Source organism: Gopherus evgoodei, chromosome 1 (assembly GCF_007399415.2).
Source record: "Gopherus evgoodei ecotype Sinaloan lineage chromosome 1, rGopEvg1_v1.p, whole genome shotgun sequence".
Classification (NCBI taxonomy): Eukaryota; Metazoa; Chordata; order Testudines; family Testudinidae; genus Gopherus; species Gopherus evgoodei.
This window is the reverse complement of record NC_044322.1, coordinates 237,986,608-238,013,546: the sequence shown is the minus strand read 5'-3', so window position 1 is coordinate 238,013,546 and position 26,939 is coordinate 237,986,608. Positions and strand designations below refer to the sequence as shown.

Sequence of the window (26,939 nt, the reverse complement as noted above, 5' to 3'; positions counted from 1 at the left end):
TTAACAAGGGGCTTACATGAGCCCTCTCCAGCTCATCAGTGTCTAGGCTCCCTGTAGAGATGTCTCAACCTTTTATCATTCTGTAGCTAAGTGGACTACCAGGTGGTTTGCTCTGTGGGGGTCCTTTTGGATGAAACCTTCAGAAATGAGGGTACAGCTTTTCTGTGTAGACATTAAAGCTCTTATGGTCCTTTTAAGGGGAATGGAGGTTTGCCATGGTGTCTTTGGCCAAAATTACTCTCCTTCCTCCAGCTTGTGCAGTGTGCTTGGCAGTCTTCTTTCTTGGAGTGGCTGCGGTTCAGTAGTACTGGATATAGTTTGTAAAATGTTTTGTTTTAGGGGGAAAGGTGCTAGTGTGTGTATGTAATTGTGTGTATTTTTATATGGTGTAGATCTAAATAAATAAGACACCTATCTAAAATCCTAAGTGCTCTGACACAAGTTAGAAATACACCTCCTCCCGCTCCAAATCTAAACCCATAACAGTCAACAAAACTCAACCCTGTACAGAACTCCCGCAAAACTCTTCTATACATATAGATGGGCCAGATTCTAAGCTTATGTAAATCTGCATAGCTCCATTGACTGCACCAGCTGAGGACTTGATTCACGTGTAGTATTTGCATATGTTATTTCCATAACATACAAATATGCAAACCATATATAAGTTATGTATATAGATATTTTTTTCTCTAAATAAAACTGTGATATACCTAACCATGGCAATGCTTATTCTGAACTGTGTAATGCAATCTATTATCTAAATGTATACGCGGATTTGGTATATAATAATATATATTGATTCATTCACACTTAGACTTGGAAAAGTAATTATTACGCTTTTTGCATCATTGGGCCTCACTGATCTTGGTGTAACTCCACTGACATCAGTGGAGTTACACCCAGGATAAATTTGGCCCATTCTCTTCCTCCAGCATGTTGGGTCTGATTCTGTTGGGTGCTGAGACTTGTACCTCAGTGAGGGTCGAGGGTCCTTAGCACCGCACAGGATCAGGTCCATTAAGCCCAGGGTCTTTTCATTGAAGGTAATGATTCATGAACTAAATGTATGTTTTCTCATGTTCTCACTTGCAGGATGATGATGGGAAGATTTGGTAAGTAACACATTAACCTTTGGAAGTTGCCCTATTAAACACAGTGACAAAGCATCTGTATGTTTCTTATAAGTGTATCTTGGGTAGCCCAGGTCAGTGGAGCAGGCAATTGCATAGGGCAGGAGCACATGGCTGGGACATCTGTTACTGGCTGTGGGGAGTCTTGCCTGAAGTGCCAGGGAGGAGTGGGGAATGGAGCACAAGGAACAGCTACCAAAAGAGCCAGAACTACTACTTCGAGTGATGTCCCTGTGGGTGCTCCATTGTAGGTGCAGCAGCACCTTTGCGTCTGGAGTCGGAGATCTTCAATAGCAGTGCCCGTCAGACCGCAGATGTGCACCTCTCCTGCCCTGTGCTGTGAAGTCTGACCCGTTCCTTCTTTATCACCTGTGGTCTGGAACGGAACAGTTAGCAGATCCTACTTCGTAATTTAGACAGTCTCTTACCTGTTTTTCCCTCTCATAGTTAGTTAGCTCCTTCATTTTCTTTTCTTCTCCTTCATCCTTAAAAAAATAATAAATAAAAGAATGTAATTAGTTTTTTGTTTTCCCTAATTCCTGTCAGGGATGCTACTCCCTCACCCTTATGCCTGGCTCCTCTAGGTTTAAGAGACCCTCACGCTCAGTAAGGTTGTCTGCCAACCCTCACTCCCTTCCCGCGCGTAAGGGAAGATCATCCTCTGTCCAGGCTGACACTAAGAAGAGAGCGGTCCCACCCTAAGCTCCTGAGGTGCAAACTGCAGGAATGCCATCCCCAGCTAGATCCGTGGTGCTAACGGCTTCTGACCAGAGGCACAAAGCTGCTCCTACACTACATCTACACTACAGCCAGGATCAAGGCGCTGAGATCAATCCACAGGCAGTTGATTTAGCGGGTCTAATGAAGACCCACCAAAAATCAAGAGCAGATCGCTCTTCAGTCGGTAGGGCCGGCTCTAGACATTTCGCTGCCCCAAGCACAGTGGCATGCCGCGGGGGGCGCTCTGCCAGTCGCCGGTCCCGCGGCCCTGGTGGATCTCCCGCAAGCGTGCCTGCAGAGGGTCCGCTGGTCCCGCGTCTTTGGTGGACCTCCCGCAGGCATGCCTGCGGAGGGTTCAAAGGTCTCGCGGTTTTGGAGGACCGCCCGCAGGCAGGACCGGGAGGTCCACCAGGGCCGCGGGACCAGTGGACCCTCCGCAGGCATGCCGCCGAAGGCTGCCTGCCTGCCGCCCTCCCGGCGAGCGGCAAAGCGCGCCCCATGGCATGCCACCCCAAGCACGTGCTTGGCGTGCTGGGGCCTGGAGCCGCCCCTGCTAGTCGGCCCCTGTACTCTGCCCTCCACGCTCTCAGTTTTGAGAGAGACTGTCGGGATTACAAACTCCTACAAGCTATGGCTTCAAAAAGTTCTCTGTCGCCATCTGCTGACTCTTTTCCATATCACAGCTCAGCACCATGCTCAACACAGGCAATGACCAGAGATCACCCTCAGGCGTTCACACCGCTGTCAGGCCTCACAATATCTGACACTCCAGATTCTTCACTCCTCAGACAGGAGGTGTCCCAAGTTTCACCCACTTCTCAATCGACATATTCTTTGCGCTCTCCCACAAGGACAGCATCTCCTGATGTTGAGTAGGACATGGGTGATTATCAAGACTCTCTTGCCTCATCAACATCAGGGCAATTGATATCAACTTATCAGCCTTACCCTGCGGCAATTCAGGGCACCCAGCCTTTTCAGGGGCCCCCATGGATGCAACCATATATTCCCTCAACAAAAATTGCCCTACCTATTAATGGTGCACTACTTGAACCTGCAAACCTTCTTTGGCAGACTCCAGCCTCTATCCCCGCTACATGCAAACGGGCAGATAGGAAGTATTATGTACCTGCAAAAAAATGTGGAGTTTTTATTTTCACATCCGGCCCTGAATTCCCTCGTGATGAATGTGGTGTAAGAGAGAGGCCATCAATGCCAGTCCCGATCCGGTCAGCCTGACCAAGACTGGAAATATTTAGATCTTTTGGGCAGAAAATCCTATTCATCTGCTACCCTCCAATTATGAATTTCCAACTACAAGGCCCTTATGGCCAAATATCATTATAAAATTTATTCTAAGCTGGAGGAACTTTACCAGGATCTGCCAGAGGGAAAAAAGGGAACAATTCCTGCCCCTCATTTCAGAAGGTCACTTAATAGCCTGCACGACCCTGAAGGCCTCCCTGGACTCAGCTGATACAGCTGCCTAGTCTATTGCTACTGCGGTAATAATGCAACATTAATCATGGTTGCATCTTTCAAGATTCCCTAAGGAGGTGCAATATACGGTTAAGGATCTCCCATTCGAGGGACAAAAACTCTTTTCTGAGTGCACGGACAACTCCTTACACTCGTTGAAAGATCCTGAGCCACTCTAAAATCTCTCGGTATATACATGCCACAGTCACAACAAAGATCAGGAAAATATCAGCTCCCTCCACAATCTCACCCTCAGCCATACTACTCACAGTGGCAGTTTGACAACCAACACCGACGTCACTGATCTGACGGGCACAGACAATCGCCTGCATGAGGGACATTGTCCCACACACCCTCTAATAAGCAGGAAATTTGAAGGTGTTGTTGAGGTCCAGAGAACCTCCTGCCTGCTCCAGTTGCCCATACCATCTGTACCGCCATCTACACACCAACAATTTGGCAACTGCCTAGCTCAATTTTTACCATCTTGGATGAACAGTACCTTGGACAGATGGGTCCTGGAAATAATAAAGGAAGGTTACTCCGTTCCCTTCCTAGCTATACCATCCCACCAACTCCCCTCCCCCTTCAGGGACCCCTCTCACAAGCCCATTCTGGAGTGGGAGGGTGAGATATCTTCAACTGGGAGCCATAGAACTGGTCCCTCCACAACACTGAGGATGCGATTTCTGCTCTCACAACTGCCTGGTACAAAGGAAGTCTGGTGGTTAGCGCCCCATCCTAGACCTTCTCAATCTCAACAAATTTGTCAAATTACAACATTTCAAGATGGTCACCCTATCCACCATCATCCCAGCACTGGAACAGGGGCATTGGTTCTCGGCCTTTGACCTACAGGATGCGTGCTTTCATATTGCAATACACCCTGCTTACAGACGTTTCCTACAATTCATCATTGGCCACGGTCACTACCAGTATAGGGTACTACCCTTCAGACTATCCACAGCTCGTGACTTTTTTCCAAAGTACTCGCAGTGGTCATGGCCTTCCTCTGCAAACAAGGCATCACCATTTCTCCGTATCTAGATGACTGCCTTCTCAAAGTGCCATCTGAGAGCGAAATGCTCCTAGCAGTCCACACTACAATGACACTTGTTACAAAACTGGGCCTCCTTGTTAATTCTGAAAACTCCACACTAACCCCCGTGCAAATACTGGAATTCATTGGTGCTCTATCCAATGCCAAGTGGGCAAGAGCGTTTTTATCACCTCATAGGTTCACAGTGATAACACAACTCTCAACCACCCAAGCATGCCCCCAAATCCCGGCACATACATACCTCCAATATCTGGGACCTATGACTGCCGCTTCATTTGTGGTCAAACACACGAGGCTGAACATGCAGTGTCTTCAGGGCTGACTCCATACAGTATATCTTCCTCACAAGCACAGCATGCAAAAACTCCTGTCCATGCCTACCCAGGTCAAGGACTCACTGCTGTGGTAGACATGGCCTGACAATGTCTGTGCTGGGGTCCCTTTTCTGCAACCTCAACCTGCTGTGATACTTACCACTGATGCCTCCCTCTTCGACTGGGGAGTGAATCTATGCAAGCACACTATGCAGGGCACATGGATGCTCACTAAGTCCACCTTACATGTCAGCCTCCTGGAACTGAGGGCAGTCTGCAATGCCTACAAACATTTCCTACCACTCCTATATAGTAGCATGGAATAGCTTCCCTTTTTTCTCCCTCCTCACCCTGTTCTCCCATGGTGCAGATTCTGCTACAGCATGTGCCATATTGTGCAGTAGTTCTGTGCCTTTAGAATGAAAAGCAAGCATTTTGGTATTTCCTCTGTTTAACTTTTTTCCTTTCTTCATAGTATCTCTCACACTGTTTGTTTGGGACTAGGTGCATCATCTCATTGTTATTTAAAATAATGAGAAATAATCTTCAAGGCATGTGGTCCATGAAGGACTTAGGAGACCTAGGTTTAAATCCCTCCTCCGCCACAAACTCTGCGACCTTGGGCAGGTCACGCAGCTTCACTGTGCCTCTATTTCCATTCTGTAAAATGAGAATAGTAGCACTCCCCTCTCTCCTAGAACTGTTGTGTAATTAACTTTATTAAAGATTCTGAGATGCTGAGATACTATGGTGACTGGAAGGGAGGAGTGGGCATATAAATATGCTATGTAGAGCTTGGATAATAAGTAGATCTGTTTTTAAGCAAACAAATATGGAAATTTTTACAAATTATTTTACTGGATCTTCAAAATATGTCAAAATTTTGTTGAAATCTTTCAACAAAAACCAAAAAATTTCAGCTAACTCTGTAGCGGAACAAAACACTGAATGTTTTTCAGTTAAATATTTTTGTTTGAAAATGTTCAGTATTTTTTTAATACTGAAAATCCAGTTTGCAATGTATCAGAGGGGTAGCCGTGTTAGTCTGGATCTGTAAAAGCAGCAGAGTCCTGTGGCACCTTATAGACTAACAGACGTTTTGGAGCATGAGCTTTCGTGGGTGAATACCCACTTCGTCAGATGCATGAGTGGAAATTTCCAGGGGCAGATATATATATATGCAGGCAAGCTAGAGATAATGAGGTAGTTCAATCAGGGAGGATGAGGCCCTGTTCTAGGAGTTGAGGTGTGAAAAGCAAGGGAGGAGAAACTGGTTCTGTAATTGGCAAGCCATTCACAGTCTTTGTTTAATCCTGAGCTGATGGTGTCAAATTTGCAGATGAACTGAAGCTCAGCAGTTTCTCTTTGAAGTCTAGTCCTGAAGTTTTTTTGCTGCAGGATGGCCACCTTAACGTCTGCTATAGTGTGGCCAGGGAGGTTGAAGTGTTCTCCTACAGGTTTTTGTATATTGCCATTCCTAATATCTGATTTGTGTCTGTTTATCCTTTTCTGTAGCGATTGTCCAGTTTGGCCGATGTACATAGCAGAGGGGCATTGCTGGCATATAATGGCGTATATTACATTGGTGGATGTGCAGGTGAATGAACCGGTGATGGTGTGGCTGATCTGGTTAGGTCCTGTGATGGTGTCGCTGGTGTAGATATGTGGGCAGAGTTGGCATTGAGATTTGTTGCATGGATTGGTTCCTGAGCTAGAGTTACTATGGTGCGGTGTGCAGTTACTGGTGAGAATATGTTTCAGGTTGGCAGGTTGCCTGTGGGCAAGGACTGGCCTGCCACCCAAGGCCTGTGAGAGTGTGGGATCATTGTCCAGGATGGGTTGTAGGTCCCTGATGATGCGTTGGAGAGGTTTTAGCTGAGGACTGTATGTGATGGCCAGTGGAGTCCTGTTGGTTTCTTTCTTGGGTTTGTCTTGCAGTAGGATGCTTCTGAGTACACATCTGGCTCTGTTGATCTGTTTCCTTATTTCCTCATGCGGGTATTGTAGTTTTGAGCATGCTTGGTGGAGATTTTGTAGGTGTTGGTCTCTGTCTGAGGGGTTAGAGCAGATGCAGTTGTACCTCAGTGCTTGGCTGTAGATAATGGATCGTGTTAAACAAAGACTGTGAATGGCTTGCCAATTACAGAACCAGTTTCTCCTCCCTTGCTTTTCACACCTCAACTGCTAGAACAGGGCCTCATCCTCCCTGATTGAACTAACCTCATTATCTCTAGCTTGCCTGCATATATATACCTGCCCCTGGAAATTTCCACTATGTGCATCTGACGAAGTGGGTATTCACCCACGAAAGCTCATGCTCCAAAACGTCTGTTAGTCTATAAGGTGCCACAGGACTCTTTGCTGCTTTTACAGTTTGCAATGGAAAATTTCATCCAGACCCTCAACATTTGGGAAATTTCTGTCTGCTTTAATAATAAGCTAAAGGCTGAAACCACCATAGCATGATATGAATCCAGAGCACAGATTGTGTCTAAAGTGATTTGAGAAAGTGATGTGGGATCAGTGCTTAATTTGTGCCAGGGTGTGCCAAGGCTGAGCCCCAGCATCTCTGGTCTTGGCAGTTCAGAGCTCCGGCACCTCTGTGCTTGCTGCATCAGTTATGAATGTAAAAAAATCGCTGGAGTCCTGACACCTCTTTTTTAGTACAAATTAAGCATTTTGTGGGACCAAGGGGGGGAAAAAAAGAGTTGGGCTAGAGTTCGGCCACCTCTTTGGGGCCTGTGGCTCTGGAGCCGCTGGAGAATGCACAGTCTCCCTTCAGACAAAAGGAAAATGAGTTTCATTGATTTCAGCGTGAATACAACCTTCATCAAATGCAGTGGATTTACCATTACGATTCCAACAGAAGTAATGCACTCATATTTAGTTAGTTTAAATCAATTTAAATAAAATTAAATAGTGTTTGTGCAGACCTGTGAAAGTGTAAAGCACTATGGAAGTGCTAAATGCTTGTTCTTTACATTGAATACTCGGATGGAGGATTGGGGGAAATCAGGTCTGTGTTCAAGCCTTAGTTCAGCAAGGCACTTACTTGCGTGACTAACTTCAAGCATGTGAGTAACTTCATTGCAGTTTGCTCTGGCCTTTAGACACCTATACTGGCTGACTGATTTTTGTTTGAATCTCCATTGTGTGTTTCCTAAAACAGGGAACAAAGAGAATTACCGTGCATAATTTGCTTCCACATATGACTGTTACAGCAGAATTGATTTATCTAACATTGCTTTCTTCTGTTTATGAATCAGAACGAGATGCCTTTGACACCCTCTTTGACCATGCACCAGATAAACTCAGCGTAGTGAAAAAGGTAAAATATTTTACAAATTTGTTTTCTACTGTGATCAGTAGTGGATTTTTAAGCAGAAAGAGGTCCCAGAAGTCTGGAAACTTGTAGAAAATATTTGTGGTATCAGTGGAAAAAAATATGCCCATCAGAATCATAGAAATTTCACTCCAAAGTTACAACTGAAGTGCTTATCTTGAAGCTTTGTGGCTTGGCCCAGTGCTTATTGGAATCATAGACCCATAGACTTTAAGGTCAGAAAGGGACCATTATGATCATCTAGTCTGATCTCCTGCACAACGCAGGCCACAGAATCTCACCCACCCACTCCTGTAACAAACCCCTATCCTATGTCTGAGTTATTGAAGTCCTCAAATTGTGGTTTAAAGACCTCAAGGTGCAGAGAGTCCTCCAGCAAGTGACTTGTGCCCCATGCTGCAGAGGAAGGCGAAAAACCTCCAGGGCCTCTGCCAATCTGCCCTGGAGGAAATTTCCTTCCCGACCCCAAATATGACAAGCAGCTAAACCCTGAGCGTGTGAGCAAGACTCACCAGCCAGCACCCAGGAAAGAATTCTCTGTAGTAACTCAGATCCCACCCCATCTAACATCCCATCACAGGCCATTGAGCATATTTACCGCTAATAATCAAAGATCAATTAATTGCCAAAATTTAGCCTATCCCATCATACCATCCCCTCCATAAACTTATCAAGCTTAGTCTTAAAGCCAGATATATCTTTTGACCCCACTACTCTCCTTGGAAGGCTGTTCCAGAACTTCACTCCTCCAGTGGTTAGAAACCTTCGTCTAATTTCAAGTCTAAATTTCCTAATGTCCTAATGTTGTTCTTGTGTCCACATTGGTACTGAGCTTAAATAATTCCTCTCCCTTCCTGATATTTATTCCTCTGATATATTTATAAAGGGCAATCATATCTCCCCTCAGCCTTCTTTTGGTTAGGCTAAACAAGCCAAGCTCTTTGAGTCTCCTTTCATAAGACAGATTTTCCATTCCTCAGATCATCCTAGTAGCCCTTCTCTGTACCTGTTCCAGTTTGAATTCATCCTTCTTAAACATAGGAGACCAGAACCGTACACAATATTCCAGATGAGGTCTCACCAGTGCCTTGTATAACGGTATTAACACCTCCCTATCTCTACTGGAAATACCTCGCCTAATGCATCCCAAGACTGCATTAGCGTTTTTAACAGCCATATCACACTGGCGGCTCATAGTCATCCTGTGATCAACCAATACTCCGAGGTCCTTCTCTTCCTCTGTAACTTCCAACTGATGCCTCCCCAATATATAACAATTATTATTATTAATCCCTAAATGCATGACCTTGCACTTTTCACTATTAAATTTCATCCTATTACTATTACTCCAGTTTACATCATCATCCAGATCTTCCTGTATGATATCCCGGTCCTTCTCTGTGTTAGCAATACCTCCCAGCTTTGTGTCATCTGCAGACTGTATTAGCACATTCCCACTTGTGCCAAGGTCAGTAATAAAAAGATTAAACCGTTCCCTGAGGAACTCCACTAGTAACCTCCTTCCAGCCTGACAGTTTACCTTTCAATATGACCCATTGTAGTCTTCCCTTTAAGCAGTTCCTTATCCACCTTTCAATGTTCATATAGATCCCCATCTTTTCAAGTTTAGCTAATAATTCCCCATGTGGAACCGTATCAAATGCCTTACTGAAATTGAGGTAAATTAGATCCACTGCAGGTATGTCTACACTATGGGATTATTCTGATTTTACATAAACTGGTTTTGTAAAACAGATTGTATAAAGTCGAGTGCACACGGCCGCGCTAAGCACATTAATTTGGCGGTGTGCATCCATGTACTGAGGCTAGCGTCGATTTCCGGAGCGTTGCACTGTGGGTAGCTATCCCATAGTTCCCACAGACTCCCTCGCCCATTGGAATTCTGGGTTGAGATCCCAATGCATGATGGTGCAAAAACAGTGTCGCGGGTGATTCTGGATAAATGTCGTCACTCAATCCTTCCTCCGTGAAAGCAACAGCAGACAATCATTTTGCGCCCTTTTCCCCTGAATTGCCCTGGCAGACGCCATAGCATGGCAACCATGGAGCCCGTTTTGCCTTTTGTCACTGTTACCGTATGTGTACTGGATGCCGCTGACAGGGGCGGTACTGCAGTGCTACACCACAGCATTCATTTGCCATTGCAAGGAAGCAGAGATGGTTACTAGTCGTTCTGTACCATCTACTGTGCCATTGTAAATTGGCGAAGAATGATGGTTATCAGTTGTTCTGTACCGTCTGCTGCTGTCATGGGTGCTCCTGGCTGGCCTTAGCTGAGGTCGGCCGGGAGCGCAAAGACAAAAATGGGAATGACTCCCTGAGTCAATTCCTCCTTTATGGTTTATTTAAAAAATAGAGTCAGTCCTGCCTAGAATATGGGGCAAGTGTACTAGAGAACAGTGTATCAGAGGACCAGAGAGCACAGCCGCTCCATGTCAGATCCTGCAGAAATGATGAGCTGCATGCCATTCATGGGGGGTGCCACTGCAACAACCCCCACCCGTTGATTCCCTTCTCCCGCAACCTTTCTGGGCTACCGTGGCAGTGTCCCCCATTTGTGTGATGAAGTAATAAAGAATGCAGGAATAAGAAACACTGACTTTTTAGTGAGATAAAATGAGGGGGAGGCAGCCTCCAGCTGCTGTGATAGTCCAGGCAGGACATTAAACGGTGGGGGGGGAAGAGGAGCCCAGCATCCTGCTGCTATGATAGTCCAGGCAGTACAGAATCTTTTCTTTAGACATGAAGGTGGGGTGGGGGGAGCTGATGGAGCTCAGCCCCAAGTTGCTATGATGAGGATGGTTACCAGCCGTTCTGTACTATCTACTGGGAATGACCGGGAGTCATTCCTATTTTTACTCAGGCGCCCCCAGCCAACCTCACCTGAGGCCAGCCAGGAGCACTCACGGGCTGATGATGACGATGGATAGCAGTCATATTGTACCGTCTGCCACCGGGAAGGGGAGGGGAGAGGATGCTGCTATTCATTGGCGCAGCACTGCATCTACCAGCAGCATGCAGTAGACATAGGGTGACATATAAAAAAGTCAAGAAACGATTTTTTTCCCCTTTCTTTCACGGGGGGAGGGGTAAATTGACGACATATACCCTGAAACCCCCGGACAATGTGTTTGACTCTACAGGCATTGGGAGCTCAGCCAAGAATGCAAATGCTTTTCGGAGACTGCGGGGACTGTGGGATAACTGGAGTCTTCAGTACCTCCTCCCTCCCTCCATGAGCGTCCATTTGATTCTTTGGCTTTCCGTTACGCTTGTCACACAGCATTGTGCTGTGGCCTCTATCTATCATAGCCTGGAGATTTTTTCAAATGCTTTCTCATTTCATCTTCTGTTACGGAGCTGTGGTAGAACAGATTTGTCTCCCCATACAGCGATCAGATCCAGTATCTCCCGTACTGTCCATGGTGGAGGTCTTTTTGTATTTGTGACTGCATTACCACTCATGCTGATCAGAGCTCCACGCTGGGCAAACAGGAAATGAAATTCAAAAGTTTGCGGGGCTTTTCTTGTTTACCTGGCCAGTGCATCCGAGTTCGGATTGCTGTCCAGAGCAGTCACAATGGTGCACTGTGGGATACCGCCTGGAGGCCAATACCGTCGATTTGCAGCCACACTAACCCTAATCCGATATGGTAATACCGATTTCAGTGCTACTCCTCTCATCATGGAGGAGTACAGAAACCGGTTTAAAGAGCCCTTTATATCGATGTAAAGGGCCTCGTTGTGTGGACGGTTGCAGCATTAAATCGGTTTAATGCTGCTAAAATCGGTTTAAACGCATAGTGTAGACCAGGCCTGTATTTCTTTTGTCTAAAAAATCTATTACCTTCGCAAAGAAGGAGATCAAGTTGGTTTGACACAATCTACCTTTTGTAAAACTATGTTGTATTTTGTCCCAATTACCGTTAACCTCAATGTCCTTAACTGCTTTCTTCTTCAATTTTTTCCCCAAGACCTTGCATACTACAGATGTCAAACTAACAGGCCTATAGTTACTCGGATCACTTTTTTTCCCTTTCTTAAAAATAGGAACTATGTTAGCAATTCTCCAGTCATACGGTACAACCTCTGAGTTTACAGATTCATTAAAAATTCTTGCTAATGGGCTTGCAATGTCATGTGCCAGTTCCTTTAATATTCTTGGATGAAGATTATCTGGGCCCCCTGATTTTGTCCCATTAAGCTGTTCGAGTTTGGCTTCTACCTTGGATGTGGTAATATCTACCTCCATATCCTCATTCCAATTTGTCATCCTTCCATTATCCCTAAGCTTCTCATTAAAGACTGAGGCAAAGTATTTGTTTAGCTATTGGGCCATACCTAGATTATCCTTAATCTCCACTCCATCCTCAGTGTTTAGCGGTCCCACTTCTTCTTTCTTTGTTTTCTTCTTATTTATATGGCTATAGGACCTTTTAATATTGGTTTTAATTCCGTTTGCAGGGTCCAACTCTACATGGCTTTTAGCCTTTCTCACTTTATCCCTACATGTTCTGATCTCAATAAGGTAGCTTTCCTTGCTTATCCTTCTCATCTTCCACTCCTTGTAGTCTTTCTGCTTTTTCTTAATCACCTCTCTGAGATAACAGGAGTACTTGTGACACTTGAGACTAACAAATTCATGAAACTGATGGATTTCCACTCGCTCCTCCAGCTTGATCTGAACCTCCTGCCTATGAATTTTTTCCCCTTTCTTGATAGTTTCTGCAACTTTGACTTGAAGTAATTTCAGGCCTCCTCCGCCTTTAGATCAGCCTTAGAATCAGTGAAGACTCCCATAATTTCAAGTGGGTTTTTGATCATTCTTGGTGTTTGTCAGCACTCTTCCATACAGCACTTTGAGAGAAACTGCAGGTATTAATATCCAAAATAATCACCCAGTGTCTGATCTGAGCAGTTGCGTTGTACGAGGGGTGCCCTTCCACAGCTAGAGAATCTCACTAGTGTACTGTGGCTGTCAGCGGGGTAGATATATAGGTTGTGATTCATCAGTTATGGCTGCAAGAAGTTGTATTACACATACACACACGCGCACGTATATGTTTTACTTTCACGCTTAAACTTCACTTTCATTAACATATCCAAAGGGATGCTCACTTACAACACCTGGAACAGTCCTGTGGGGCTGTTCTCCTGATGCAGATCACAGGCCACTCTCTGTTCCACCTTCAACATGCCTCTTTTTGGGGGCAGAGGGAAAAAGAAGACTAGCCATTAATCTGAACCAGCTTGTGTTAATATATTCATCTGGAAGAGAACAGACAAAGACTTTGCATTATTCCATTAGCGTGTGCAAATACCAATGTTAAATTGTTGAGCATAAAACTGAGTAACTATTTTACATAGAGATTGGAACTGAGATTTGCTTCTTTGCATTATTTAATTGTTGTTTGTATTACTAGTAGGGCTGTCAATTAATCACAGTTAAGTCATGCAATTAACTCAAAAAAATGAATCGTGATTAATTGCACTTATAACAATAGAATACCAATTGAAATTTATTAAATATTTTTGGATGTTTTTCTACATTTTCAGTATAGATTTCAATTACAACACAGAATACAATGTGCAAAGTGCTCACTTTATATTATTTTTTATTACAAATGTATGCACTGTAAAAATGATAAAGAAATAGTATTTTTCAGCTCACCTCATACAAGTACTGAAGTGCTATCTCTTCATCGTGAAAGTTTAACTTACAAATGCAGATTTTTTTGGGTTACATAACTGCACTCAAAAACAAAACAGAGTAAAACTTCAGAGCGTACAAGTCCACTCAGTCCTATTTCTTATTCTGCCAATTGCTAAGTGTGGCAATGTACCTGCTTCTCCTCTGCTGGCTCAGTCCCTTGCCGCCTTGGAGCCGCAGGCTTGGGCAAAGCAAAAGCCCTTCCCGGTCGCACAGGGTCTGGCCGATCCCTTCTCAGCCAGTCCCTTGCTCAGTTTTTCCCTCCTTCTGGGGAGAGTGCAATCTGCCTTGCAGGAAGAGTGTCAGAGTCCTGCAGCACCTACTCGCTGGCAGCTACTCTACTTCTCTCCTCCCCCCTGCTTCCCTGCCAGGGAGGGTTTCAAAAGGTCCCCAGCAATTGGGGCCAGCTGAAGCTAATTAGTTCCCTAGTAACCCCTGTTCCAGCTGAGCCTTGTTTCTCCGTGGCTATCTCCCCTCAATGGATAGGGAGAGGCTTTTTAACCCCTCTGGGACTAATTACTACCCCTCTCCTGGTAGCTAAATTGTCCTGAGTTTGCCACATAAGACAAACAAGTTTGTTTACATTGACAGGAGATATTGCTGCCTGCTTCTTATTTACAGTGTCACCTGAAAGTGAGAACAGGCGTTCACATGGCACTTTTGTAGCTGGCTTTGCAAGGTATTTATGTGCCAGAAATGCTGCTTCATGATTCAGCCACCATTCCAGAGGACATGCTTCCATGCTGATGATGCTCGTTAAAAAAAATAATGCATCAATTAAATTTGTGACTGTACTCCTTGGGGGAGAATTGTATGTCTCCTGCTCTGTTTTATCGGCATTCTGCATCTATTTCATGTTATAATAGTCTCAGATGATGACTCAGCACATGTTCGTTTTAAGTATACTTTCACACCAGTTTTGACAAAAGGCAAAGAAGGTACTGATGTGAGATTTCTAAAAATAGCTACAGCACTTAACCCAAGGTTTAACAATCTGAAGAGCCATCCAGAATCTGAGAGGGACAATGTGTGGAGCATGCTTTTAGAAATCTTAAAAGAGCAACATTCTGATGCGGAAACTACAGAACCCAAGCCACCAAAAAAGAAAATCAACCTTCTGCTTGTGGCATCTATCTCAGATAATAAAAATGAACATGTGTCAGTCCGCACTGCTTTGGATCATTATCAAGGGGAACCCATCAGCGGCATGGACACGTCCTCTGGAATGGTGGTTGAAGCATGAAGGGACATATGAATCTTTAGCGCATCTGGCATGTAAATGTCTTGCAACACCAGCTATAACAGTGCTATGCGAATGCCTGTTCTCATTTTCAGGTAAACAAGAAGCGGGCAACATTATCTCCTGTAATTGTAACCAACCTTGTTTGAGTGACTGGCTGACCAAGAAGTAGGACTGAGTGGACTTGTAGGCTCTAAAGTCTTACATTGTTTTCTTTTTGAATGCAGTTTTTTTGGTATATAATTCTACATTTGTAAGTTCAGTTTTCATGATAAAGAGGTTGCACTACAGTACTTATGAGGTGAATTGAAATTTTTTGTTTTGTTTTTTATAGTGCAAATATTTGTAATTGAAAATAGATATAAAGTGAGCACTGTACACTTTGTATTCTGTGTTGTAATTGAAATTAATATATTTGAAAATATTTAAAATAAATGGTATTCTGTTGTTGTTTAACAGTGCAATTAATCACAATTAATTTTTTAATCACTTGACAGCCTGAATTATTAAAGCACCTAGGAGCCCTAGTCATGGACCAGGACAGAAGAGGTGTTTTCAGGATACATTTAAACTAACATGTTTAGGCTTGTGGCCTGGACAAGTTTTTATCTTTCCATTCTGAAACTGCTGCTAAAGCATTTTTAAAAAGTTGATTGAATTTTAAGTGAATGCTGTCCATTTAATATAAACTTTAAAATCTGACTCCACGTCACCTCTAAAAATATTTTAAGCAGATGGCTAGATTGTTGGGATAAATACCTTTAGTATATATTTATGCTACTGTTTTCCTCTGCTGAATGGTAGCAGATGTCTAGGGCCTTGCAGACCAAGTTCCTTTTGGGATGGAAATCAGACCAACAGAGCCTGGGTATAATCTTATTGTAACTTGTTTATTTATATACACACACCAGTTCTGGAACAGAGGGGCCACAAACAGCACACAGACCATCCCTTCATTCAAGAATCTCAGCCCAGTGCCAATGCCCAGTTCTCATAGAACAATTTTGGTGCAAGAATTGACTCTGTTTAGAGAATTAAGGCAGGCAGCGCACACTCCTGCCGCTTACCATGGCTCCCCCGAAGAACCTGCTACTGAATCAAAACCACTATAGCATTTCCTCCAAGACTAAAAGTGTGCTTGCATGCTAAGAAAAATAACTTGTGAGAGGTGACTCCTGCCATAATATTATTGCAATGAAGATAGTAATTTTCACTGCTATATCACTTTAATTATTTTTTTTATGTTTGTGCACTGGCAAAGAGGGTATTGTGACAATTGTTTACCAGTTTTTTTTTTTAGTCTAATGCTGTATTAACCCTATTATATGGGCATCGGTTCTTGTTTCTAACCTCATTAATCCTTGTCATTTTCCTTTACAGTCTCTGATCACCTTTGTGAACAAACACCTAAATAAGCTGAATTTGGAAGTGACAGAATTAGAAACACAGGTAGGAGCTTTATACAAGAAAATAAATCTCAAGGTATAAGTTACTAATTTAGGCCCCAGTTGTGCAAACTCTTTTGCGTACGCTTATCTTTATAGAATATCAGGGTTGGAAGGGACCAATCCCTGGACAGACTTTTGCCCCAATCCGTAAATGGCCCCCTCAAGAATTGAACTTACAACCCTGAGTTTAGCAAGCCAATGCTCAAACCACTCTCCCCTTTTATTCCCTTAGAGGGATACTCATATGTGTTCGCCTTATTTTGTAAGTGATCGTAATTGGCAGTAATGTTTGCCTCTGGCTGCTTCTCTTGCCCACTTACTGCACACATGACTTATAGCAGATACTGCTGGTAATTTGTAACCTTGCCTGGCTTCAGATAACCAGGGAAGTTTTAGAATATTTAATATTTGTTTGTGGTGTTGACTGTAATATATGGCTGGGTTTCAGACCAATGATTCTAACACATCAAAGAAAACATTTGCAAAGTACTAGCTATATTAATTAAATTGTGGATGAGAGCAGGTCACAGCATGTCTTTCCCAATTGTGTGAATTCAGGCTGTTGATCTGAACCAGGATAAATCCTCAGTTGATTCAGTAATTGTTGTGGCATAGGTCTGTTGTGGCATAGGTCTGTGTTTAACTCAGATTACGTATTGGATATCCTTCAAAGCACTATAATCCAATCAAACGTGAGTTCTGGAGACACTGGGGCATGTTTTTTTTCACTCAGCTGAGAGTATATCAGAAGCTTGCATAGCTCTAACTGCTGTAATAGAAACAATTGCACTGTGCAGTGGAAGAGAGTTCATTAAAGATAAAGACTGCTTTAAAATGGGACTAAGTGGTTAACTTATTCTTTGCTGTTTGCCCAGGAGAGTAAGCGTGGGCACTAGATAGCCTAGGAAATTGGTTATGGACTACTGAGCATTTCATTTAGGTAATTGGTCTGAATCTGGCCTAGGCTGATATGGATTAAATTGATCATCCACTGATTGATGTTCTGGGGCCTTAGTGAATAGAGGTTTCAGTCCAGTTCTGGGGCCTGGCTATCTGTATCACAAAAATACATTTGAGCTCTCTGCTGAGACACCCATGATTAATTGGACTATGGAGATTTGATCAACCCCAAGAGTTTTGTATGATTGCTATCAATGTGGTATCTGATTTATGGGTACAGGTCTTTGATCTCCAAGGGCTGTCAATCCAGCACCATTCACCAGGGCTGAAATGTACAAAGAATATAAAAAGTACAAGAAAATGGTCCAGGGAAGGTTAGAGTAAGTGGAAGTATTGGTTATATGAGACACTCTTCTATTTTAGGAATTAATCAGAATCTTGGAACTCCATCATAGCACTCACTGTGGAAGCAATTGCTAAACTGCAGTGCAAAGTGGTCAGAATTAACAAGAATTCTTATGCTTTGGAAAGTAGGTTGAGAGACTGTCCTATCTGACAAGTTACTAGATCACACAGAATTTTGATCACTGAACTGTTGCTTACTTTGGTCAGATAGTGCAGTAGTACATGAACGTGCTGGCTGGGTTATCTGTACTACTGTCCCTAACTAGATGGAATGAGACCTGGTCAAGTGTTTGAGATAACTTCCTCTAGTGGCTGGCCTACAAAGCAGATGTAGATGAAGATTTTTCAAAGGAACAAATTACAACAAAGACCCTAACTCCTATTCATTTCCAATTGGAGTTAGGCACCGCTCTGCCATCTGTGCCTTTTGAAAATCTCCCCCTTAAGTCTACTGACAGCTAACAGGAGGATCCGCTTCTGCTAATGCAGTAGTGCCTTATCCCATGCCACATTGATGTGACTCTGGTTTCGGGAGTGTAGGTCTCTGTGGATAGTTGCACTGCTTTATTATTTATATTACTGTAGAGCATAAGAGCCCTAGTCATGGACCAGGACCCCATGGTTCTGGATGTTGTACACACACAGGACAAAAAACGCTCCTGCACCAGAGAACTCTTTGAATATGCCACCTTATCTCTGATTTAAAAAAAAAAATCCAGGGGATGTCAGACAGGTCGTATTGGTATCCATATAGGGAATTCTGTTTGACATATACAGTGCCTACCACTGTATTTAAAAGGAATTGTATTGGTTTAGAGCAGTGATACTCTACTGGTGGTTCTCTTCATAGGCTTGGTGTGGCTCTCCTCATGGGTTTGAGCACCTCATCCCATGTCATGTGAACCTACATATGGTGTAAAACAAGGAAAAGGCGTGTAAAAGAATTGTATGTGGTCTTCTGGGTCGTGTTTTAAAGATATATAGTTTCCCATTGTCAATGTAGCACGTAGTTATTCGTAGTGAGGGCGGTGAAAACAGTGCTCTCAGATGTGGGGAGACATCCCTGTGGCCCTCTGCAGCAACCTGTCTAGCCACTTAGGGCTAGGTCAATGGACTCCAAAGAAAAACCCATTTGGCATTCCTCAGCTGCAAGGATATTGACAATGATACAGGACCTTGATGGCTGAGTCAGGGGAGAAGGAACTGGCCAAGGGTCCTACTGTTTCTGACACAAGTGCAGTAAATTCCTTCCCAGCCCTGAGTGGGGCAAGAAGTAGATTATTAAATGTCTGTAAACCAGCTAATGAAGTGCTGCCAGCAGAGGTAAATGGTTTGGGCTATTTATCTTGATTTTTTTCTCATTGTTGCAAAGCCTTGCATGAAATCAAATGTCTCCTGCCTGCCATCTGGGAATTTCACCAGTATCTCTCCTCAGTTTGCAGATGGCGTCTATTTGGTATTGCTCATGGGTCTGCTTGAAGACTATTTTGTTCCACTCCACAACTTTTATTTAACGCCTGAAAGTTTTGATCAGAAGGTGAGTAGAAATTCCAGTTTGTGCTCCTCTCACTACCATATCACACATGCAATTTTCCATCCATGGGCTGAATTCTCTTCATGCCCAATTAAGCCAGAGTATAGCATATCCTTCCTTTCAAAGGCTGTAGCAAAGATGCATTCGTTGTACCATTTGGCAGTTACTAGAATCTGTACTTTAAAGGTTGACTGTAAATCCCAGTGACTGCCAGTGGTGTAAATCCCAGTGACTTTGCCAGTACCTCCTGAATGACTCCAGCAGCTAGGCTAAGAAAGGCATTCAGCACGTGAATACCTATAAACATATTTAAGAGAAGAGAAGCTAGGTCCTGCGATGTCCAGCACAGCTGTGGTCAGATGATATTTATAAACCCAAAGGGTATAAAATAATAAATAGTTTACACTTACATAGAACTTTAACATGTTCCAATTGAATTACTTATTTAATTATTATTACAGCAATGCTTAGAGACCACTCTGAGACCAGGGCCTTATTTTGCTAGGCATCGTATATAGTCACAGTAAGAGACAATCCCTGCCATGAGCTGCTTACAATCCAAGAAAGGCAAAAGGTGGGAGACAGGAAGTCTTATCCCCATTTTACATATGGGAAACTGAGGCACAAAGAGACTAAGTGAGTTGGCCAAGCTAGCACAGGCAGTCAATACCACAGTGCCAGGAATTGAACCCAGTAGTCTCAGTCCAGTGCCTTCACCACAAAGCCGTCCTTTATCTTTCCTAATTTTTGTCACTTCCCTGTAAAAAAGGGAAATAAGTAATATTACCTCTCGTGTGCACGAGGAACTGAGGCAGAGCGGTGGTGACTTGGCCAAGGCCACACAGCCAGTCTCTGACAGTACTGGGATTAGAACTCGTTTGCTGAGCACCGACAATGGGATTGACCCTGTACCAGACACACAGTCAGACATAGACTCTGATCCGGCAATGAGCGTCCCGTAGGCAGCATGCAACACAAAGTCCCACTGAAGTCAATCGGAATCTACACCGGCTCAGGGGTCTGCTTGTGTGCAAGTCTCTTCAGAATTGGCGGGGCCATTGTTCCTGCCCCAAAGGGTTTATACTCTAGGTGCACAGACAGCACTCTAGGAGACCCAGAGGAAAACTCTAGCTAAGCATTTTCATGTATTACTTTAAATTTGGGAAGATACGAATGATGGCGTCTGAGCTAAAGTGGGTTATTGTGGATGGGCATCTCAGACGAAGTGAGCTATGAGGAGAGGATAAGGATTTGCCAGGCTGTTGCAGGGAAGTTGTTGCATTGGACGGTGTAGACCAGTGATGCCTAGAGCGATAAGCAGGTTGTGAATATTGCATGCCATTGGGAGGGGCGACAGGTCGTCCATGTTGGACCTTCCCAACAGCCATAGAGAGGAGGGCTGGCTCCTACACCGGGGCTTGCCTGTCCTCGTCCCACTTTCAGCAGCTCGTTTCCCCTCTGCTCTGCCCAAGGTCTTGCTGAGTGACAACCTCAAGGTGTGCTACAAGTAGGAGAAACTGCAGGGGGTGCCTGCACGGGGTAGCTGGCTGGGAGAGGGGCAGCAAGGAGCCCTGGAGTATATCATCTGAAAAATTTCAGGAATGGTCCTTGGTGTAGATATCCTGGTTTACTGTTAGCCTCCATGCTATGTAATCCTCCTCCATGCTATGCAGTGGTGCAGGTATGGTGGTACGATCTGGTACTCCATACTGGTAAGATATTCATAGCTGGTATGGTGTACCAGGAAAAACACAGGAGGAGCCTGCTCCACTCCCAGCCTTTCCATGCAGCTGCATCTACTGAGTCCTCCTGCCTGGAGTCTGTACAGCAGCCATGCTGGCAGACAGGGGTGTGTGAGGTGGGGTTGATGGTGGTACAGCAACCCACATGCTGCTCCTTTCCCTGCTGCGGTTCCCGGGAGAGCCCTGAGCAGCCCTGCTGGAGGACAGGGCTTGCGGGGGTGGGATACAGCAGCTGCTTCTGCCCCACATTCTTCTGCTCTTTTCACCGCTGCGGTTCCAGAGAGCCTTGATCTCCCTGAAACCTCAGCAGTGAAAGGAGCAGAACGTTGGGCTGCTAGGCGGCCCCACACCAGCAGCTCCTCCAAACAGCTGTGTCTCCTGAGTCCTCCTGCTTGGGGTCTGTACAGCCCCTTTGAGGCTGGCTCCTTGTTTTGGTGGGGTTCTGTGGTGGCTCTGGTCTGAGCGCGTGGCGCATTCCGGGGTTATGAATGGGAGTGAAGCTGGCTGCATCAGGGCTTGACATGTTAGTAAAGTTGCAGGAACTTAGTATTCTTTAAGGGCACGATCCTGCAAAAAGCTGAGCACCTTCAGTTCCTGCTGACTTTAGTGGAGGTGATTGAGACCCAGCGTCTACCTGGAGGAGCCCAACACCTGAGAGGACTTGGTCTTCACTGCCCAACTCACCTTTGATGGATATAGCTCATCCTCATCAGAAGGGATCGTACTATATACCATGGAGCAAAAAATATATTGTACCAAATTAGGAAAGTATTTTAACTGGCTGAAGAGTTTGCTGAAACTCCCTGCCCTGTTAACTGATGTTGATCCTGCTGAGAAACAGCAATGTGGGTTTTGCCCACTCCCTGAGGCAGGTGATTAGTTGCCGGATGTGGATGTATGGGAGGTAGGAGTGGCTTCCTGGGCAGAAGAGAATCCAGGATGTGGTCTGAGAAATCCTATGAGAGAAACGCCTAGGAGTAACTGAGCCTGAGGATAAGATCTGAGTAGTTCTTCGTTATCTTAGAGTTTTATTTTCCTAATAAACAAATACCAAGGGAGTGGGTGGTGATGGACTTCATATTCTGTGTGGACTGTGTTTATAGAACAGGTTGGAAAATATTTTATTACTTCATTAAAAAACCCCTCAATGGGTGGTACTTACCTTTTTCTTCAGACTCTTTCTTTTTCTCTCTCTCTTATGGGTTGAATTTTCTTGAGTATAAAATCGTACAACACATAGCTATAGTGTTATAGCTACTCAGCTGTGATTGTGTTGTTGCTTGTTTATGTCTAGTGGCATGAGAATCATGCTGAACTAAAGTTATTAGATATTGTTTTGAAACAGACACAGAAGAAGAAAGTGTGTTCGTGAGCATGGGGGAGGGATTAGTTAGCTTTTATTTGTGGACTGTGCATCTCTTTCTACCTCTGAAATTAGTTTTGCCTAAATAAATCAAGGAAAAACAGGAGTAGGAGGAAAGATTACAATTCTCTTCAATTAACCCAACAAAGGGCACTTTTTCTTATCCTACTGCAAAGAAGTTTTGTATGCTTAACTCCCTCACTCACTGAGATAAGTAGTTTTAATTAAATCTCCCCCCTCATGCCACAAATCTCCAGAGTCAGTCACTTAGGGGACAAACATACAAAGATATCTTTATCCAAATTACCTTTCCATGTGCAGAGAAGAAGAATTTCTTAAACTTCAGTAGGCATCCAGAAGAAAAGCTGATTGCTCACGTTAAATCCTTTCAGACTAACATTCTCTCTAAGAGGTTTCTCTTCTAAGGGCTTGTCTACACCAGCAATTTACAGCGGTGCAACTTTCTGGCTCCGGGATGTGGAAAAACACCGCCCCGAGTGCAAGTTTCAGCACTGTAAAGTGCCAGTGTAGACAGTGCACCTGCGCTGGGAGTCACACCCCTCGTGGAGGTGGGTTTTTTTTAGAGTGCTGGGAGAGCTCTCTCCCAGCACTGTGCCACGACCACACAGCATAGACTAGCCCTAATTGATCCTTCTCATATTTTCTTTCCTGTGTGTCTCCCTGTTCTGTTCTCTGACTTCACCTTAATTCGAAGAGTACTTTTTTGTGCATTACTGTTGCTGCTTGGTACTAAGTTTGTAATGATCTAGTGAAAATCATTTGCAAATGTTAAGCCTGACCTTACTTCTAATCTCTCTGTCTCTAATTGTCACCTGCTCTCTGGTGAGTAACTGCTGTTAAGTTCCTTACTGCATTGATGGCAGATGATCTGTTCCTTGGAGTCTGAAACACTATAACTTACCTTGAATATACAGACAGGAAGAGCTTACCAGGAATGCAGATGTTTCTGTCCTCATATAAAGGCTCTGACATCTTGACTTCTGCATGTCCCTTCCTGCCTTACATTTGTATGATTTATTGATCTCAGTAGCGCACCAGTCTCCAACACAGAGACTTGATTGTTCTGCCAAGCTTTCATGGGTTTCCTCATTCAGACTGTACTCATTAAATTTTTGACTCTTTAAATTTGGAAACTTCCTACTTAAATGAGTCCCTCAGTCGATTTGATTTCTGTTGCCTTTACTCCTGGGAGGAAAACACCTGGGATTCAGATCAACAAATGTTGTTGATTTTAGAACCAACGAAATAAATCCCAAGATCATTATTTCTGATGTCAAGAGAAGGGAGAAGAAGGTAACTGCTTTTTTATTGATTTGTTAGAATTTGGAAATTTATTTCAATTGCTTTTTTGCAGGTCCATAATGTTTCCTTTGCTTTTGAGTTGATGCAAGATGGAGGGCTCAAGAAACCAAAGGCTCGTCCTGAAGGTAATATATACGCTGTAGAGGCATAAACTATTTATACAGACAGAGTGGCAATTACATCTCTTGTGTGACTCCATTAAAGTCAACAGGGTTACATCAGGAAATGATGTGGGTGTATGTATTATATATGCACACATGGTAAAACTTTGTTTATCTGACTCCTTTTTATCCAAAAGACTCCTTATGCATATCTGCGTTATCTCCCGTAACGTGCGTCATAATTGGAGTAGACTCAACTATTAAGAGGTTCAAGTCAGGCCCATGATTTTAGTAAATGATAGTGCTATGTGATAGCTGTCCAGTAGCCTATGTTAGATCAGTTGGTGCTCTCAGTTCTTTTCCTAGTGGAAAATTTACATAAAAAATTAGCACTAATTTGCTAGCAACTTGATCACGGAGACAAATAACTGAGGGGTTAATTTTGTTCCTGTGGAAATCAGTGACAAAAACTCCCATTTGCTCCTATGGTGCAGGGCTAAGTACTGAACGAGCACGAAGACTGAATTGTGCTTCTGACTTTTTAAAGGTTGTACCTTTGCGTACCGAAGCTAATTAATGGAGCAGTGTCAAGAAGCTTGCACTACCTCTGCACTGTTTGCTCTTTGGCTAATGAGAGGAATTATGTCATCTTGACTGTCAATCGAGCAATCTTCATTTTCATTATGACTACCCCAGAAGTGACAGGTAGCTTAGCCTGACCATTACTGCAGGAAAGCTATTCAAAACAGTGTTACTTCACTCTTTGCTACAGACTCCATGTGGTTTGCCCTCTGATTCAGTGTACAGCAGAGGATGTTGTAGTGAGAACTGGGACAGGTTTCTGTGTCAACATAGTCTTTAAATCAGCTGATTATTGTACCCTTTAGGAATTAAATTTATTAATAAAAGTAGGAGGGCAAAGTTAGTTAATATGGCAGTTGTCTTGGTCTGTTTATCCCCCAGTTCACATTTGCTACACTGGGTTGATTGAGGGTGCTGATATACCGCACGGAGCTGGGATTTCTGTGGAAGGGAAAGTAGCATAGGAGGCTGTGCTTGTTGCCAGTAGTTTCATTTCATCTTGCTGTGGAATCCTGGCACTTGCAAACATTGGTGTCCCTTTGAATAACAATTTGCGGTGGTGCAGTTTCTCACGCTCCACAGAATGTTTTATGTGTGGGACTCACTGTGTATGCCCTGCTGTACTGGTGTCACTTTGTGCCTGAAGGGACCGGAAAGCACCCCACTTTGCAGCTTACGTGCTTTCTGCGGTACTCGCAAGAGACAGGTCTAGTGTTCAATTGAATATTTTAGTATATCCTGCTCCACTCACTCCCACCCCAGTAAAATATCATGAATCATCGTGTGTGGTTTATACAACACTGCCCAAATTACAGGCCACATTCTGGCCTTTGTTACAGCCATTCAATTTAACAAACACATCTGAAGGCAAAATTTTGCCCTAAGTCATTAAAGTAGAGTGAATTTTAGTGGGCTGCTTGATTATTTTCCTAAGGGATTTTGATAGGCTGTAGAGGTATTCATTTAAACTCTATTTTAGGCTATTTTTAGATTTACTGGCACCTTTTGTCAGCATTCTGTCAGTGAGCACTGGCTGGGCTTTGGCCACACAAGCTTCCTCTTACAAGGAAGATTGAGATCATGCTTTTTTGGGGTATGTCTGGGTCCTTCCTGTCAGTGCTTCTCATCTCATGACCTATAATTACGCATGCAGTGAGGCTATATATGATATCACATTACTTTTTAATCTAGCAGACAAAGGTCTAACAAAATCCAATGGCTAGAACTTCTTTGGAAGGAAAAATTCAATTGGAAATAGGGCATACATTTTATAAGTGAGAGTAATTAACTAATAGAACAAATTCTCCATCACTTGAACTTGTTAAATTAGAAGTTGATGTGTTTCTGAAAGATATGTTGTGCTGACACACAAGTTATTAAATTCAATGCAGGAATTACGTGGTCAAGTTCTCTGGCCTGTGTTATGAAGGAGGTTAGACTAGAAGATTATAGACCCTTCTGACCTTAAATTCTATGAATCATTACATTACATTAGCAAGTAAAAGACTCGGGTTTATTCCTTTTCAGCAGGAAGAGTGAGCAACATGTCATAATTCCCTCCCCATCGCCTCCCACCATGTGAGGCAGAAGTGGTGGCAGTGGCTCAGAAAGGAGACCGACCTGGTCTTCAAGGGAGGTCTCTAGGTTACAGGACCTTGAGAATAGGACGGAAGGGAAGAAGTAAACCAATGGAGTAATTGGAGATGGCACAGATACCCTAAGAATCCCTGAAGGCAGAGGACCACCTGTCACCTTACAAAAAAAAACATCCCATTTTATCTTACCTGTAAAGTGATTATTGCAGTTAAACTGCACTGTTCACTTATCTTGCAGACCAGGTACTATAACAAAGAACAGAGACGATCAATCTCAGTACTGGGCACCTAGAGATGTAGTCCTTGATCCTGAGCTCTAGTGGAGCTGTGCTTAGGGCAGCAGTAGACACAGGCTTTATGTCACCTTCATGCTCCCTCAATGCACAGGGTTGCTGGAGGTTAATTAGGTCTCAGGCAGAGATCAGAGCAGCCTCAGAGCTGCTCTAATTCCTAGCTGCCTGCAGTGGGCTCAAGGGGGATTGGTGGAGCTCAGTGCTTTCTGGCCACTCTTCCCGCCTTTGGAATACTCTGTGTTGGCTGGATGGTGTAGAGTTGGCTATGCAGGCTCTATGCCAGGTGTTGATTACTCATATCACAGCATCCTCAGCTAGCCTCATGGGCCAGCTTTAAGGGTGCTCTGCACTACCAGAACTATACATTTGGTATTGGAACTTCAAGTTGGCTGCCAACACCATTAGGTTGAATCTGCCTGTAGGTTTCGTTGGCCCACACCAAAGATTCCCCTTGGCTTGCTGATTGTGGAGGATGTGGCTAGTAAGAAACTTTGCTCCTTAGGGCTAAATTCACATTTATATCTGTCTGAAGCAACTCGATCTGTTGCACAGAATGTACTAACACATTCCCAAGCCATTTGGGAGTGTTTTGCTGCTAGGGATGCTGTGGTGTTAAACCGCTTCCTACACCTT

General features: G+C 43.8%; 1 protein-coding gene across 5 annotated transcripts in view; it reads left to right on the top strand.

Annotated features, from left to right (window-relative positions):
• The window catches only part of PARVB (parvin beta), a 107,340-nt gene that overhangs the window by 75,160 nt on the left and 5,241 nt on the right, over nt 1-26,939 (top strand). For all 5 annotated transcript variants that reach the window (XM_030539938.1, XM_030539956.1, XM_030539959.1 and 2 more), the window contains exons 8-12: nt 1,096-1,115; nt 7,973-8,034; nt 16,401-16,469; nt 19,209-19,310; nt 23,788-23,860. In XM_030539938.1, the coding sequence (XP_030395798.1) occupies nt 1,096-1,115; nt 7,973-8,034; nt 16,401-16,469; nt 19,209-19,310; nt 23,788-23,860 (326 nt within the window). The remainder of the gene's footprint in view (nt 1-1,095; nt 1,116-7,972; nt 8,035-16,400; nt 16,470-19,208; nt 19,311-23,787; nt 23,861-26,939) is intronic.